General features: G+C 33.4%; 2 protein-coding genes across 10 annotated transcripts in view; both read right to left on the bottom strand.

The window, feature by feature from the left end:
- The window catches only part of LOC127705510 (titin homolog), a 141387-nt gene that overhangs the window by 15852 nt on the left and 110932 nt on the right, over positions 1-14603 (bottom strand). Inside the window, exons 2-3 of the mRNA XM_052209837.1 lie at positions 11199-12156; positions 90-1839 (exon numbers count right to left, since the gene is read on the bottom strand). Coding sequence (XP_052065797.1) covers positions 90-1368 — 1279 coding nt within the window. The 5' untranslated portion in view covers positions 1369-1839; positions 11199-12156. The remainder of the gene's footprint in view (positions 1-89; positions 1840-11198; positions 12157-14603) is intronic.
- LOC127706963 (uncharacterized) overlaps positions 1-14603 on the bottom strand; it is a 99140-nt gene that overhangs the window by 7766 nt on the left and 76771 nt on the right. For 3 of the 9 annotated variants that reach the window (XM_052211703.1, XM_052211704.1, XM_052211702.1), the window contains one exon: positions 12828-14109. The exons of 4 other annotated variants lie outside the window; for them this stretch is intronic. In XM_052211703.1, coding sequence (XP_052067663.1) covers positions 13013-14109 — 1097 coding nt within the window. In that variant the 3' untranslated portion in view covers positions 12828-13012. Of the gene's footprint in view, positions 1-9563; positions 10237-12827; positions 14110-14603 lie in introns of those variants that run through there. 2 more of the 9 variants (XR_007984677.1, XM_052211706.1) reach the window with 1 other exon arrangement.

Here is a 14603-nt window from a genome sequence, read left to right as displayed (position 1 = left end):
CATGTGCTTTTCTAATGCTGATTTAGAGCTATGGATTTCTTTACAAAGTTTACATTTCATTGTCAATTCTATAGTATTAGAAGCATTACTTAAGCTTTCCTCCAATTTCTTCGATGGTTCATGCAGTTTTTCTTCCTTTTTATTTTCTTTCTTCTTTACCTCAACAGATATCATTTTAGTCTCAGGTGTTTTTATGGAATCTTTCTTTACTTCACAGTTTTCAGTTTTGTCATCGTGCTTTGACTTTTTACTGGCAATGTTTTCCTCTTCATTTGCTTTCCTCTTTAGATTTTTTGATGATTTTATTTGCTGGTCATCATCTCCTTTTTTGGAACCACTTTTATCAGGAAAATTCTTGTACTTTTCAGAATTTTCTCCTTTGACTTCTTTATGCTTTTCTGAATTTCCATGTTTATGCTTATCTGATTGTCCATGTTTAGATTTTTCTGAATATCCATGTTCAGATTTTTCTGAATATCCATGTTTATGCTTTTCTGAATTTCCATGTTTATGCTTCTCTGATTGTCCATGTTTAGGTTTTTCTGAAATTCCATGCGTATGCTTTTCTGAATGCGGATGTTTAGATTTTCTGAATGTTTGTTTGTCTGAATATTCCCGACTGTCATTTTCATGTTTTTTGTCCTGTTTTCTATTTCCATCTGAAGAAGATTTTATATGTCGACTCTCATTATCTGATCTTTCTTTTTCTTTATTCTCTACTGAAATTTTTGTCCGTTTACTCTCACTTTCAGATTTTTCCTTGTGTTTAGGACGAGATTTCTCCTTTCTACTTTCATTTTCAATTTCTAACTTTTTTGTCACTTCTTTGTCAATCTCTTTATCAGTCTCATTTGCTTCCAGATTTTTATCCAACCTTGATAAATTCAGTTTCAAAACTTTGGCTTTGTGGTCAATAACAAATTTAGACTTTTTGTGATCATTTACTTCATCTTTGTCTTGTCTTTTCATGCATTTTGGACCAATTTTGGGTTTCTTTGCAACATTTTTTAAATCAGAAATGTCTCCACTTCTCTTTAAATCATGTACACTACTGTTCATGTCTTCCTTTCCAGACTCTGCATTTTTCTGTAAATTCAGCAATTTAGACTGAATGTCTTTATCAGTGTCCAAAACCACAGAATAGTCTTTTAATTTATAGTTCTTTTTCATTTTTGGTGATAATGATAAAGAGTAATCTCCCTTTTTATTTGGAGATTTACTTCCTTTGTTGTCATCTGTCAGTCGCAGGCCAACAATTGTTTTAGGTTTAGCTGACAATGATGGCTGTTGAGAAGCATTGTTCTTCGAAGGACTGACTGAATGCGATTTTCTATTTGTATAATGAACAAGAGCTTCAATATCATCCATCTGTAAATATGCCTCTTCCTCTAGTTGCCTCCCCTGTATTTCTTCTTTCACAATAGTGATATTACTATCTTCTAGTTCTCTCCCATGGTTTCTCTATTCACAAAATTTACAATGCCATCTTCAAGTTGCCTTCCTTGGTCTTCTATTTTCACAATATTTACATGACAATCAGCCAGTTGCCTCCCCTGGTCTTCAATTTTCACAATATTTACATGACAATCTGCCAGTTGTTTCCCCTCGTCTCTACTATTGACAACATTAACAACACTATCAATATCAGATTCACTGTAATTGCCCCATTGGTCACTATCTTATAAACCTTTTTGCATTGCCATTTGCATCAAACTTTTGATAGGTGAACTATTAGGCTCCTTTTTAATGTTGACAACTGTTTCTTTTTGAACTGGGGAACCAGTCTGGGATCCAGTAATTTCTGTCATAATCATTTCTGTTTCAATGTCTCTGTACGACCTATTGAACTTCCTTGGACAAATCTCAGAGTTCCTATTAATAGTTTGGTCCAAAGAGTCAATGTTGAAGATGTCAGGATGTTCCGTCTTGATCTGGGATGGATCAATTGGCATGGTTACTGATTCTTCTTCCTTTTTCCTTTCCTCCATTCTTTTACTTTTTCTATAAATATCTCTTTCAGAGTTTTTGTTTACATTGGTATTTTCCACGGGAAATGTCGGAGTCATGATACCAGTAACTGAGCTTGTTTCACTGTTTAAGTCATCCTCAGATAGAAATTCTGTATCATCACCTGAAAAAAAAAAAAAAAAAAAAATTTATTATTGTTTGTTTATCAATTAATGATATATCAACTTACATTTGTTTATATAGTACGCCATTTTAAAAATCTTTATTTTTTGTTCTGCACATTGCCAAACAAAAATTGTGAAAAAACAGTAAACTGCTAATCTCATCCAACTTATCAATTTTAGGTCACAGTGACAGAGTTTTTAAGAAATTTACCTACAGTGATTGCTATTCTCTTAGCTCTGAGGTTGTGAGTTTAACAATGTCAAGGTTAATTGGACTTTGATGTTAATTGACAAGAATTGCCAATTATCCCGCCCACTGTCTACGGTACCATGATTTTAATTGACAAGGTTTTTCAACTCTCCTGCCCAGTCTGCATGTTCTTTCTGGGTACCAGGGTTCTCAAGCTATCAGCACCAACAAAAACCATGTTGAAACCAAACAGTGGCATTAAACACCAACAAACAAAATTGTAAAATCACTCATACAAAATTTTGGAAGATGATGATTTTTATCAAAAAATGATCGTCACCTCTCAATCAAACAATTACCCTAATTTGGACATTAAGTGGAAAATTGAAACTAAATATAAAAAAGAAGATGTGGTATGATTGCCAATGAGACAACTCTCCACAAGAGACCAAAATGACACAGAAATAAACAGGTATAGATCACCGTATGACCTTCAAAAATGAGCAAAGTCCATACTGCATAGTCAGCTATAAAAGGTCCCAAAATAACAATTGTAAAACAATTCAAACGAGAAAACTATACCCATATATGACTGGCCCATTTTAATTTTTTTTTAAAATGATTTAGATGAACACAATTTTTTTCAATGCAACTACCTCGTATTTAAAGCTGTGATACATGAATCAAAGGAGCTATGTAGATTTGTATAAATATATGATGTGGTACAGTGGCAGATCCAGAGGGGGGGTTCAGAACCCCCCCTTTATTTGGACAATCAATGCATTTGAATGGGGACATATAGTTGGAACCCCCCCTTTATCCTGGGTTGGGAACCCCCCCCCCCCCCCCCCCCCCCCCCCTCCCTTTTAAAAATGGCTGGATCCGCCCCTCTGGTATAATAACCAATGAGACAACTCTCTACCAGAGACCATATGATATATAGGTTATTAAGTTCATGTCACTGTACGACCTTCAACAGTGAGCAAAACCCATACTGCATAGCAAGCTTTAAAAGGCACAAAAATAACAAATGTCTAACAATTCAAACAAGTAAAGAAACTGGCCTGATTTATGTACAAAACAATAAAAATATGATACTGTATATGAAACAACAAGCACACTGAATTACAGGTCTTAACTTGGAACAGGCACATACAGAATGTAACAGGGTTAACATAAAAATAAGAAGATGTGGTATGATTCACAGATTGTCAATGAAACAACTCTCCACCAGAGACCAAATAAGGTAGAAGTTAAAAACTATAGGTCACTGTACAGCCTTCAACAATGAGCAATGAGCAAAACAAGTTTGCATGTAGCCTTCACTCCCATCTAGTCTTGGACAGTGGTGTAACAGCAAACATAAAATCAAATGATAATAAAATGCTCCACTGGGCCCAGCTTGATACGACCGCAGAGGTCGAACCCTGAAAAGTTGGGGCAAGTGGACACAACATTCAAGCTTGATACAGCTCTGAATTTGGATTGTGATTAAATATTTGACACAGCATAGGTTTCTGACACAGAATGAATGTGGTCTAAGAACTTAAAATTTTTTAATTTACCTATTATGGTCCAATATCCAAAATTTAAATACATGGTTAGATTCAGCATATCAAAGAATCCAAAGAATACAATTTTTGATGAAATCAAATAAAGTTTAATTTTGGACCCTTTTGACCTCAATGTGGACCAATTTGATAACGGGGCCCAAAAATCAAAATACATGGTTAGATTCAGCATATCAAAGAACCCCATATATTCAATTTTTGTTAAAATCAAACTAAGTTTAATTTTGGACCATTTGGACCTTAATGTAAACCAATTTGAAAACTGGACCCAAAATTTAAAGTCTAAATACATGTTTAGATTCAGCATATCTAAGAACCCCATATATTCAATTTTTGTTAAAATCAAACTAAGTTTAATTTTGGACCCTTTGGACCTTAATGTAAACCAATTTGAAAACTGGACCCAAAATTTAAAGTCTAAATACATGTTTAGATTCAGCATATCTAAGAACCCCATATATTCAATTTTTGTTAAAATCAAACTAAGTTTAATTTTGGACCATTTGGACCTTAATGTAAACCAATTTGAAAACTGGACCCAAAATTAAAAGTCTAAATACACGGTCTGATTCGGCATAACAAATAAATAAATGTGGTCAAATATTTTACAAATCTAATGCGCCATACTGTGCAATTAAAGATTACTTCTTGAAATTTTTCAATATTTGAAATTTGAAAAAAAATAAAATGCTCCGCTGGGCTCAGCTTGATACGACCGCAGAGGATGAACCCTGAACAGGTGGGGCAAGTATGGACACAACATTCAAGCTTGATACAGCACTGAATTTGGATTGTGATTAAATATTTGACACAGCATAGGTTTCTGACACAGAATGAATGTGGTCAAAGATCTTAGAAATTTTTAATTTACCTATTCAAACCATATCATTATTATTTGCTTTTATATATAAATCAGAAATAACCAATTTAAAATGGAAAATTTTAAAGAAAAAAAAGGGAAAAAAAAAATCCCCCCCCAAATTTTTTGAACCCCCTTATGATTCATCACCCCCAAACTCAATCCCAGCCTTCCCTGTGTGGTATGGTACCTTGCAGTACAATTTCAGAGAGATCCATACACTTGAACACAAGTTATTGTATGGAAACTAGAAAAATGCTTGTTTTTTGGCCCCTTTTTGGCCCCAAATTCCTAAACGTATAAGGCAATTACCTCCAAACTCAAACCCAGCTTTCCTTTTGTGATATGGAACCTTGTGGTACAATGTCAGAGAGATCCATACACTAACACACAAGTTATGTCTGGAAGTTACAGTAAAATGCTCCACAGGGCGCAGCTTGATACGACCGCAGAGGTCGAACCCTGAACAGTTCGGGCAAGTATGGACACAACATTCAAGCTTGATACAGCTTTGCATTTGGATTGTGATTAAATATTTGACACAGCATAGGTTTCTGACACAGAATGAATGTGGTCTAAGAACTTAAAAATTTTAAATTGGACATTCACCTATTATGGTCCAATATCCAAAATCTAAATACATGGTTAGATTCAGCATATCAAAGAACCACAAGAATTCAATTTTTGATGAAATCAAACAAAGTTTAATTTTGGACCCTTTTGACCTCAATGTGGACAAAGTTGATAACGGGGCCCAAAAATCAAAAATCTAAATACATGGTTAGATTCAGCATATCAAAGAACCCCATATATTCAATTTTTGTTGAAATCAAACAAAGTTTAATTTTGGACCCCGATTTGGACCAACTTGAAAACTGGGTCCATAATCAAAAATCTAAATACATGTTTAGATTCAGCATATCAAAGAACCCTAAGAATTCAATTTTTGTTAAAATCAAACTAAGTTTAATTTTGGACCCTTTGGACCTTAATGTAGACCAATTTGAAAACGGAACCAAAAATTAAGAATCTAAATACACGGTTAGATTCGGCATATCAAAGAACCCCAATAATTTAATTTTTGATGAAATCGAACAAAAAGTTTAATTTTGGACCCTTTGGACCTCAATGTGGACCAATTTAAAAACGGGGCCCAAAATCCAAAAACTAAATACACGGTTAGATTCAGCATATTAAAGAACCCCAAGAATTCAAGAATAAAACCCCATTGAAATTGGTCAAGAAATAAGCAATTTATACGAAGTATCTTCTTTTGCACAATACTGTGCAATTAAATATTTCTTGCTATTGCGCAATACTGTACAATTGACAATTTCTTGTTATTGCGCAATACTGTGCAATTGAAGATTTCTTGCTATTGCGCAATACTGTGCAATTGCAGATTTCTTGCTATTGCGCAATACTGTGCAATTGAAGATTTCTTGCTATTGTGCAATACTGTGCAATTGAAAATTTCTTGCTATTGCACAATACTTATTATATAATAATTTACACATCCTGTTTGGTGTGTATCTCCTACCATATCATTATTATTTGCTTTTAAATATAAATCAGAAATAACCAACTTAAAATGGAAAATTTTAAAAGAAAAAAAAAAAGGAAAAAAAGAAAAAAAAGGAAAAAAAAACAATCCCCTCCCCAAATTTTTTGAACTCCTTATGATTCATCACCACAAAACTCAATCCCAGCCTTTCCTTTGTGGTATGGTACCTTGCAGTACAATTTCAGAGAGATCCATACACTTGAACACAAGTTATTGTCTGGAAACTAGAAAAATGTGTTTTTTGGCCCCTTTTTGGCCCCCAATTCCTAAACGTTTCGGCAATTACCCCCAAACTCAATTCCAGCTTTCCCTTTGTGATATGGAACCTTGTAGTACAATTTCAGAAAGATCCATACACTTACACACAAGTTATTGTCATGAAACTAGAAAAATGCTTGTTTTTTGCCCCTTTTTTGGCCCCTAATTCCTAAAATTTTGAGGCAATTACCCCCAAAATCAATCTCAGCATTCCCTTTGTGATATGAAACCTTGTGGTACAATGTCGGAGAGATCCATACACTAACACACAAGTTATGTCTGGAAGTTACAAAAATGCTTATTTTTGGCCCTTTTTTGGCCCCTTATTCCTTAACTGTTGGTACCATAACCCCCAAAATCAATCCCAACCTTCCTTTTGTGGTATTGACCCATGTGGTAAAATTTCATAGAGATCCATTCACTTAAACTAAAGTTAGAGTGCGAAAAACAATGTGTCTTCGGACGACGACGACGACGTCATACCAATATACGACCACAAAAATATTTTTGCGGTCGTATAAAAATATTTGAAGAATAATTCTTTTTAATTTCTGAAATCTGAAATGAGAAAAAGTTGACACCCCACAATTTCTTTTTACCCCCCTCCCCTCCCCTTTTCACCCAAAAAAATTCTTTCCCTCAAGATATGGTCATAATCTCAATTCAAATTTCCAATTGAATTTGCAACCATAATTACCCATTTAAATTTACCATAGTGCTAACTTAATATATTTTATAATAGAATTTAAAATATGGTGTCAAATCTTTCATATGAATTTTTTTGTAAAACAAAAAAGATGCAACATTTGCAGATATTTTTACTGGTCTTCCTTTATAAATATGCATTTCTTTAAACATAATTTAATAGCAGTGTAAGGGAAGTAATCAAAACGTTGTATTTGGATTACCTCCCTTACACTGTTTTAAATTGTCTTAATTGTTCATTAACCATTACTTTATACATAATTTAAAAGCAGTGTAAGGGAGATTATTCAAATGATGTATTTGATTTATCTCCCTTACACTGCTTTAAATTATGTTTTGTACTAAAGTATTTGTCCATTAACCAGGAGAACCTTGTTTTTCCCCCTTTTTTGCCCCTAATTCCTAAACGGTTTGAGCCATAACCCCCCCCAAAGCAAATCCTAACCATCCCTTTGTGGTATGGAAACTTGTGGTATAATTTCAGAGAGATCCATACACCTTTCCACAAGTTATTGACTTGAAACTAGAAAATGCTTATTTTTGGCCCCTAATTTCTTGACTGTTGGTACCATAACCTCCAAAATCAATCCCAACCTTTCTTTTGTGGTATTTAACCTTATGGTAGAATATCAGAGATCCTTTCACTTAAACTAAAGTTATAGTGTGAAAACCAATGTGTCTTCAGACGACGACGTCATACCCATATACGACCGCAAAAAATGTTTGCAGTCGTATAAAAATATGTAGAAAATGTGGATTGTGTCCACATGTGGACACAGATGATGCCCCCGCTTGCATATCATATAGTTATAAAGGGACATAACTGAAGAACGGTAAAAGTGACGCTACCCAAATTTGATCTGAGTTTTGTGGTAATAAGCATTGTGTGTAAGTCTCATAACATTTGGTTGAGGCTAACTTAAGTAGAGAACAGAAACTAAAAATTCAGCAATTTTTCTATTTGTAAATACGCATAACTCTAGAACAGTTGTGTATAAGTTTTATAACGTTTGGTTGAGACAAAACTAAAGTTAAACTGAGTTTTGTGATAAAAAGCATTATATATACATTTCATTACATTAATTTAAGACAAACTCAAGTTAGAGAAGGGAAACGAAAAATTCAGCAATTTTTTCATTTGTAAATGGGCATAATTCTAGAACAGTAGTCAAAGTGCTTGTAAGCACTTAATGGTAAAGATTGCTTTAATTTATCAGTTGTAGTTGATTCAACTACCATTATGCACAAAGAAAGATAACTCCAATTTTCAAAGAAGACTTTAAATATTTTTAGAAATGAAGGGTAAAAATTGCTTTAATTTATCAGTGGAAGGTAAAATTAAACATTGCATTGTATAAAGCATTGATTGTAGTTGATTCAACTATAATCATGGACAAAGAAAGATAACTCCAATTTTAAAAATACTTGATATTTTTTTAAAATGAAAAATTCAGAAATTTTTCCATTTGTAAAAGGCATAACTCTAGAACAGTAAAAGTGACGTCACCAAAATTCAAACTTGATCTGTATATTGTGGTAATAAGCATTGTGTAAAAGATTCATAACATTTGGTTAAGGCAAACTAAAGTTAGAGAACGGAAACCAACTTTGGGACGTACGGACGGACAAGGGTAAAACTTTATAATGCCCCCTCCTCTACTGTGGGGGCATAAAAATATGCTATTTTGACATTTAACTACATTAAACCTCCCTACATTTTCAAGCCCCCTTTTAACAGTCCCCTTTCACATAATAAAGTTACTCACAGTCTTTCCTTTTTGTTCTATTATTTTTGTTTCTGTCTTTCCTTTTTGTTCTCTTGTTTTTGTTTCAGTCTCTCCCTTTTGTTCTCTTGTTTTTATTTTCAGTTTCTGTCTTTCCTTTTTCTTCTCTTGTTTTTGTTTCTTTTGTTTCTGTCTTTCCTTTTTGTTCTCTTGTTTTTGTTTCTACTGTTTCTGTCTTTCCTTTTTCTTCACCACTTTTTTTTCTTTCCTCTTTGTGCGATTCGATGTGTTTGATCAAAATAGACGTTGTATCAAAAGATTGAGTACAAAGTTTACATCCAAATCTTTTACGGCTCAATTGCGTATTATGTACACTGATCATGTGCTTTTCTAATGCTGATTTAGAGCTATGGATTTCTTTACAAAGTTTACATTTCATTGTCAATTCTATAGTATTAGAAGCATTACTTAAGCTTTCCTCCAATTTCTTCGATGGTTCATGCAGTTTTTCTTCCTTTCTATTTTCTTTTTTCTTTACAGATATCATTTTAGTTTCAGGTCTTTTTATGGAATCTTTCTTTTCGTCACAGTTTTCAGTTTTGTCGTCGTGCTTTGACTTTTTTACTGATAATATTTTCCTCTTCATTTGCTTTCCTCTTTAGATTTTTTGATGATTTTATATGCTTGTCATCATCTCCTTTTTTGGAACAACTTTTATCAGGAAAATTCTTGTACTTTTCAGAATTTTCTCCTTTGACTTTTTTCTGCTTTTCTGAATTTCCATAATTATGCTTATCTGATTGTCCATGTTTAGATTTTTCTGAATATTCATGTTTATGCTTTTCTGAATTTCCATGTTTATGCTTTTCTGAATTTTCATGTTTATCCTTTTCTGATTGTCCATGTTTAGGTTTTTCTGAATTTCCATGCTTATGCTTTTCTGAATGCGGAAGTTTATGTTTGTCTGAATATTCCCGACTGTCATTTTCATGTTTTCTGTCCTGTTTCCTATTTCCATCTGTAGAAGATTTTATATGTCAACTCTCATTATCTGATCTTTCTTTTTCTTTATTCCCTTCTGAAATTTTTGTCTGTTTACTTTCACTTTCAGATTTTTCCTATTGTTTAGGACGAGATTTCTCATTTCTCCTTTCATTTTCAATTTCTAACTTTTTTGTCACTTCTTTGTCAATCTCTTTATCAGTCTCATTTGCTTCAAGATTTTTATCCAACCTTGATAATTCAGTTTTTAAACTTTGGCTTTGTGGTCAATAACAAATTTAGACTTTTTGTGATCTTTTACTTCATCTTAGTCTTGTCTTTTCATGCATTTTGGACCAATTTTGGGTTTCTTTGCAACATTTTTTAAATCAGAAATGTCTCCACTTCTCTTTAAATCATGTACACTACTGTTCATGTCTTCCTTTCCAGACTCTGCATTTTTCTGTAAATTCAGCAGTTTAGACTGAATGTCTTTATCAGTGTCTAAAACCACAGAACAATCTTTTAATTTATAGTTCTTTTTCATTTGTGGTGATAATGATAAAGAGTTATCTCCCTTTTTATTTGGAGATTTACTTCCTTTGTTGTCATCTGTCAATCGCAGGCCAACAATTGTTTTAGGTTTAGCTGACAATGATGGCTGTTGAGAAGCATTGTTCTTCGAAGGACTGAATGAATGCGATTTTCTATTTGTATAATGAACAAGAGCTTCAATATCATCCATCTGTAAATATTCCTCTTCCTCTAGTTGCCTCCCCTGTATTTCTTCTTTCACAATAGTGATATTACTATCTTCTAGTTCTCTCCCATGGTTTTCTCTATTCACAAAATTTACAATGCCATCTTCAAAATGCCTTCCTTGGTCTTCTATTTTCACAATATTTACATGACAATCAGCCAGTTGCCTCCCCTGGTCTTCTACTTTCACAATATTTACATGACAATCTGCCAGTTGTCTCCACTCGTCTCTTCTCCTGACAACATTAACAACACTATCAATATCAAATTCACTGAAATTGCCCCACTGGTCACTATCTTCACCTTTTTGCATAGCCATTTGCATCAAACCTTTGATAGGTGAACTATTAGGCTCCTTTTTAATGTTGACAACTGTTTCTTTTTGAACTGGGGAACCAGTCTGGGATCCAGTAATTTCTGTCATAATCATTTCTGTTTCAATGTCTCAGTATGACCTATTGAACTTTCTTGGACAAATCTCAGAGTTCCTATTAATAGTATGGACCAAGGAGTCAATGTTGAAGATGTCAGGATGTTCTGTCTTGATCTGGGATGGATCAATCGGCACAACTACTGATTCTTCACTCTTTTTCCTTTCCTCCATTCTTTTACTTTTTCTATAAATATCTCTTTTAGAGTTTTTTTTACATCGGTATTTTCAACGGGAAATGTCGGAGTCATGATACCAGTAACTGAGCTTGTTTCACTGTTCAAGTCATCTTCAGATAGATATTTTTTATGTCATCTGTGATTTTGGTTGTTCCATCCTTTTTGTCACTTACATGACTTATTGCCAATTTTTCTCTCCTTATTTTAGATTCTACTGTTTCTATCTTTCCTTTTTGTTCTCTTATTTTTGTTTCTGTCTTTCCTTTTTGTTCTCTTATTTTTGTTTCTGTCTCTCCCTTTTGTTCTCTTGTTTTTATTTTCACTGTTTCTGTCTTTCCTTTTTCTTCTCTTGTTTTTGTTTCTTTTATTTCTGTCTTTCCTTTTTGTTCTCTTATTTTTGTTTCTATTGTTTCTGTCTTTCCTTTTTGTTCTCTTGTTTATGTTTCTACTGTTTCTGTCTCTCCTTTTCCTTCTCTTTTATTTGTTTGGACGGTTTCTGTGTTTCCTTTTACTTCACCACTTTTTTTTTCTTTCCTCTTTGTGCAATTCGATATGTTTGATCAAAATAGACGTTGTATCAAAAGAATGAGTACAAAGTTTACATCCAAATCTTTTACGGCCCAATTTGGTATTATGTACACTGATCATGTGCTTTTCTAATGCTGATTTAGAGCTATGGATTTCTTTACAAAGTTAACATTTCATTGTCAATTCTATAGTATTAGAAGCATTACATAAGCTTTCCACCAATTTCTTCGATGGTTCATGCAGTTTTTCTTCCTTTTTATTTTCTTTCTTCTTTACCTCAACAGAGATATCATTTTAGTCTCAGGTCTTTTTATGGAATCTTTCTTTTCGTCACAGTTTTCAGTTTTGTCATCGTGCTTTGACTTTTTACTGGCAATGTTTTCCTCTTCATTTGCTTTCCATTTTAAATTTTTTGATGATTTTATTTGCTTGTCATCATCTCCTTTTTTGGAACAACTTTTATCAGGAAAATTCTTGTACTCTTCAGAATTTTCTCCTTTGACTTCTTTCTGCTTTTCTGAATTCCCATAATTATGCTTATCTGATGTCCATGTTTAGATTTTTCTGATAATTCATGTTTATACTTTTCTGAATTTCCAGGTTTATGCTTCTCTGATTGTCCATGTTTAGGTTTTTCTGAAATTCCATACGTATGCTTTTCTGAATGCGGATGTTCAGGTTTTTCTGAATGCTTATGTTTGTATGAATATTCCCGACTGTCATTTTCATGTTTTCTGTCCTGTTTTCTATTTCCATCTGTAGAAGAATTTATATGTCAACTCTCATTATCTGATCTTTCTTTTTCTTTATTCTCTACTGAAATTTTTATCTGTTTACTTTCACTTTCAGATTTTTACTATGGTTTAGGACGAGATTTCTCATTTCTCCTTTCATTTTCAATTTCTAACTTTTTTGTCACTTCTTTGTCAATCTCTTTATCAGTCTCATTTGCTTCAAGATTTTTATCCAACCTTGATAAATTCAGTTTCAAAACTTTGGCTTTGTGGTCAATAACAAATTTAGACTTTTTGTGATCTTTTACTTCATCTTTGTCTTGTCTTTTCATGCATTTTGGACCAATTTTGGGTTTCTTTGCAACATTTTTAAAATCAGAAATGTCTCCACTTCTCTTTTAATCATGTACACTACTGTTCATGTCTTCCTTTCCAGACTCTGCATTTTTATGTAAATTCAGCAGTTTAGACTGAATGTCTTTATCGGTGTCCAAAACCACAGAACAGTCTTTTAATTTATAGTTCTTTTTCATTTTTGGTGATATTGATAAAGAGTAATCTCCCTTTTTATTTGGACATTTACTTCCTTTGTTGTCATCTGTCAATCGCAGGCCAACAATTGTTTTAGGTTTAGCTGACAATGATGGCTGTTGAGAAGCATTGTTCTTCGAAGGACTGACTGAATGCGATTTTCTATTTGTATAATGAACAAGAGCTTCAATATCGTCCATCTGTAAATATGCCTCTTCCTCTAGTTGCCTCCTCTGTATTTCTTCTTTCACAATAGTGATATTACTATCTTCTAGTTCTCTCCCATGGTTTTCTCTATTCACAAAATTTACAATGCCATCTTCAAGTTGCCTTCCTTGGTCTTCTATTTTCACAATATTTACATGACAATCAGCCAGTTGCCTCCCCTGGTCTTCAATTTTCACAATATTTACATGACAATCTGCCAGTTGTCTCCACTCGTCTCTACTATTGACAACATTAACAACACTATCAATATCAAATTCACTGTAATTGCCCCACTGGTCACTATCTTCCAAACCTTTTTGCATTGCCATTTGCATCAAACTTTTGATAGGTGAACTATTAGGCTCCTTTTTAATGTTGACAACTGTTTCTTTTTGAACTGGGGAACCAGTCTGGGATCCAGTAATTTCTGTCATAATCATTTCTGTTTCAATGTCTCTGTACGACCTATTGAACTTCCTTGGACAAATCTCAGAGTTCCTATTAATAGTTTGGACCAAGGAGTCAATGTCGAAGATGTCAGGATGTTCCGTCTTGATCTGGGATGGATCAATCGGCATGGTTACTGATTCTTCTTCCTTTTTCCTTTCCTCCATTCTTTTACTTTTTCTATAAATATCTCTTTCAGAGTTTTTGTTTACATCAGTATTTTCCACGGGAAATGTCGGAGTCATGATACCAGTAACTGAGCTTGTTTCACTGTTTAAGTCATCCTCAGGTAGAAATTCTGTATCATCACCTGAAAAAAAAAAAAAAAAAAATATATTTAATATTGTTCGTATATCAATTAATGATATATCAACTTACATTTGTTTATATAGTACGCCATTTTAAAAATCTTTATTTTTTATTCTGCACATTGCCAAACAAAAATTGTGAAAAAACAGTAAACTGCTAATCTCATCCAACAGATCAATTTTAGGTCACGGTGACAGAGTTTAAAAGTAATTTACCTACAGTGATTGCTATTGACTCTTTGAGGTTGTGAGTTTAACAATGGCAAGATTAATTGGACTTGATGTTAATTGACAAGAATTGCCAATTATCCTGCCCACTGTCTACGGTACCACGATTTTAATTGACAAGGTTTGCTAACTCTCCTGCCAAGTCTGCATTTTCTTTCTGGGTACCAGGGTTCTCAAGCTATCTGCACCAACAAAAACCATGTTGAAACCAAACAGTGGCATTAAACACCAACAAACAAAATGGTAAAATCACTCATACAAAATTTTG

Source organism: Mytilus californianus, unplaced genomic scaffold, assembly GCF_021869535.1.
Source record: "Mytilus californianus isolate M0D057914Y unplaced genomic scaffold, xbMytCali1.0.p SCAF_6, whole genome shotgun sequence".
Classification (NCBI taxonomy): domain Eukaryota; kingdom Metazoa; phylum Mollusca; class Bivalvia; order Mytilida; family Mytilidae; genus Mytilus; species Mytilus californianus.
This window is presented reverse-complemented; position numbering and strand designations above follow the sequence as displayed.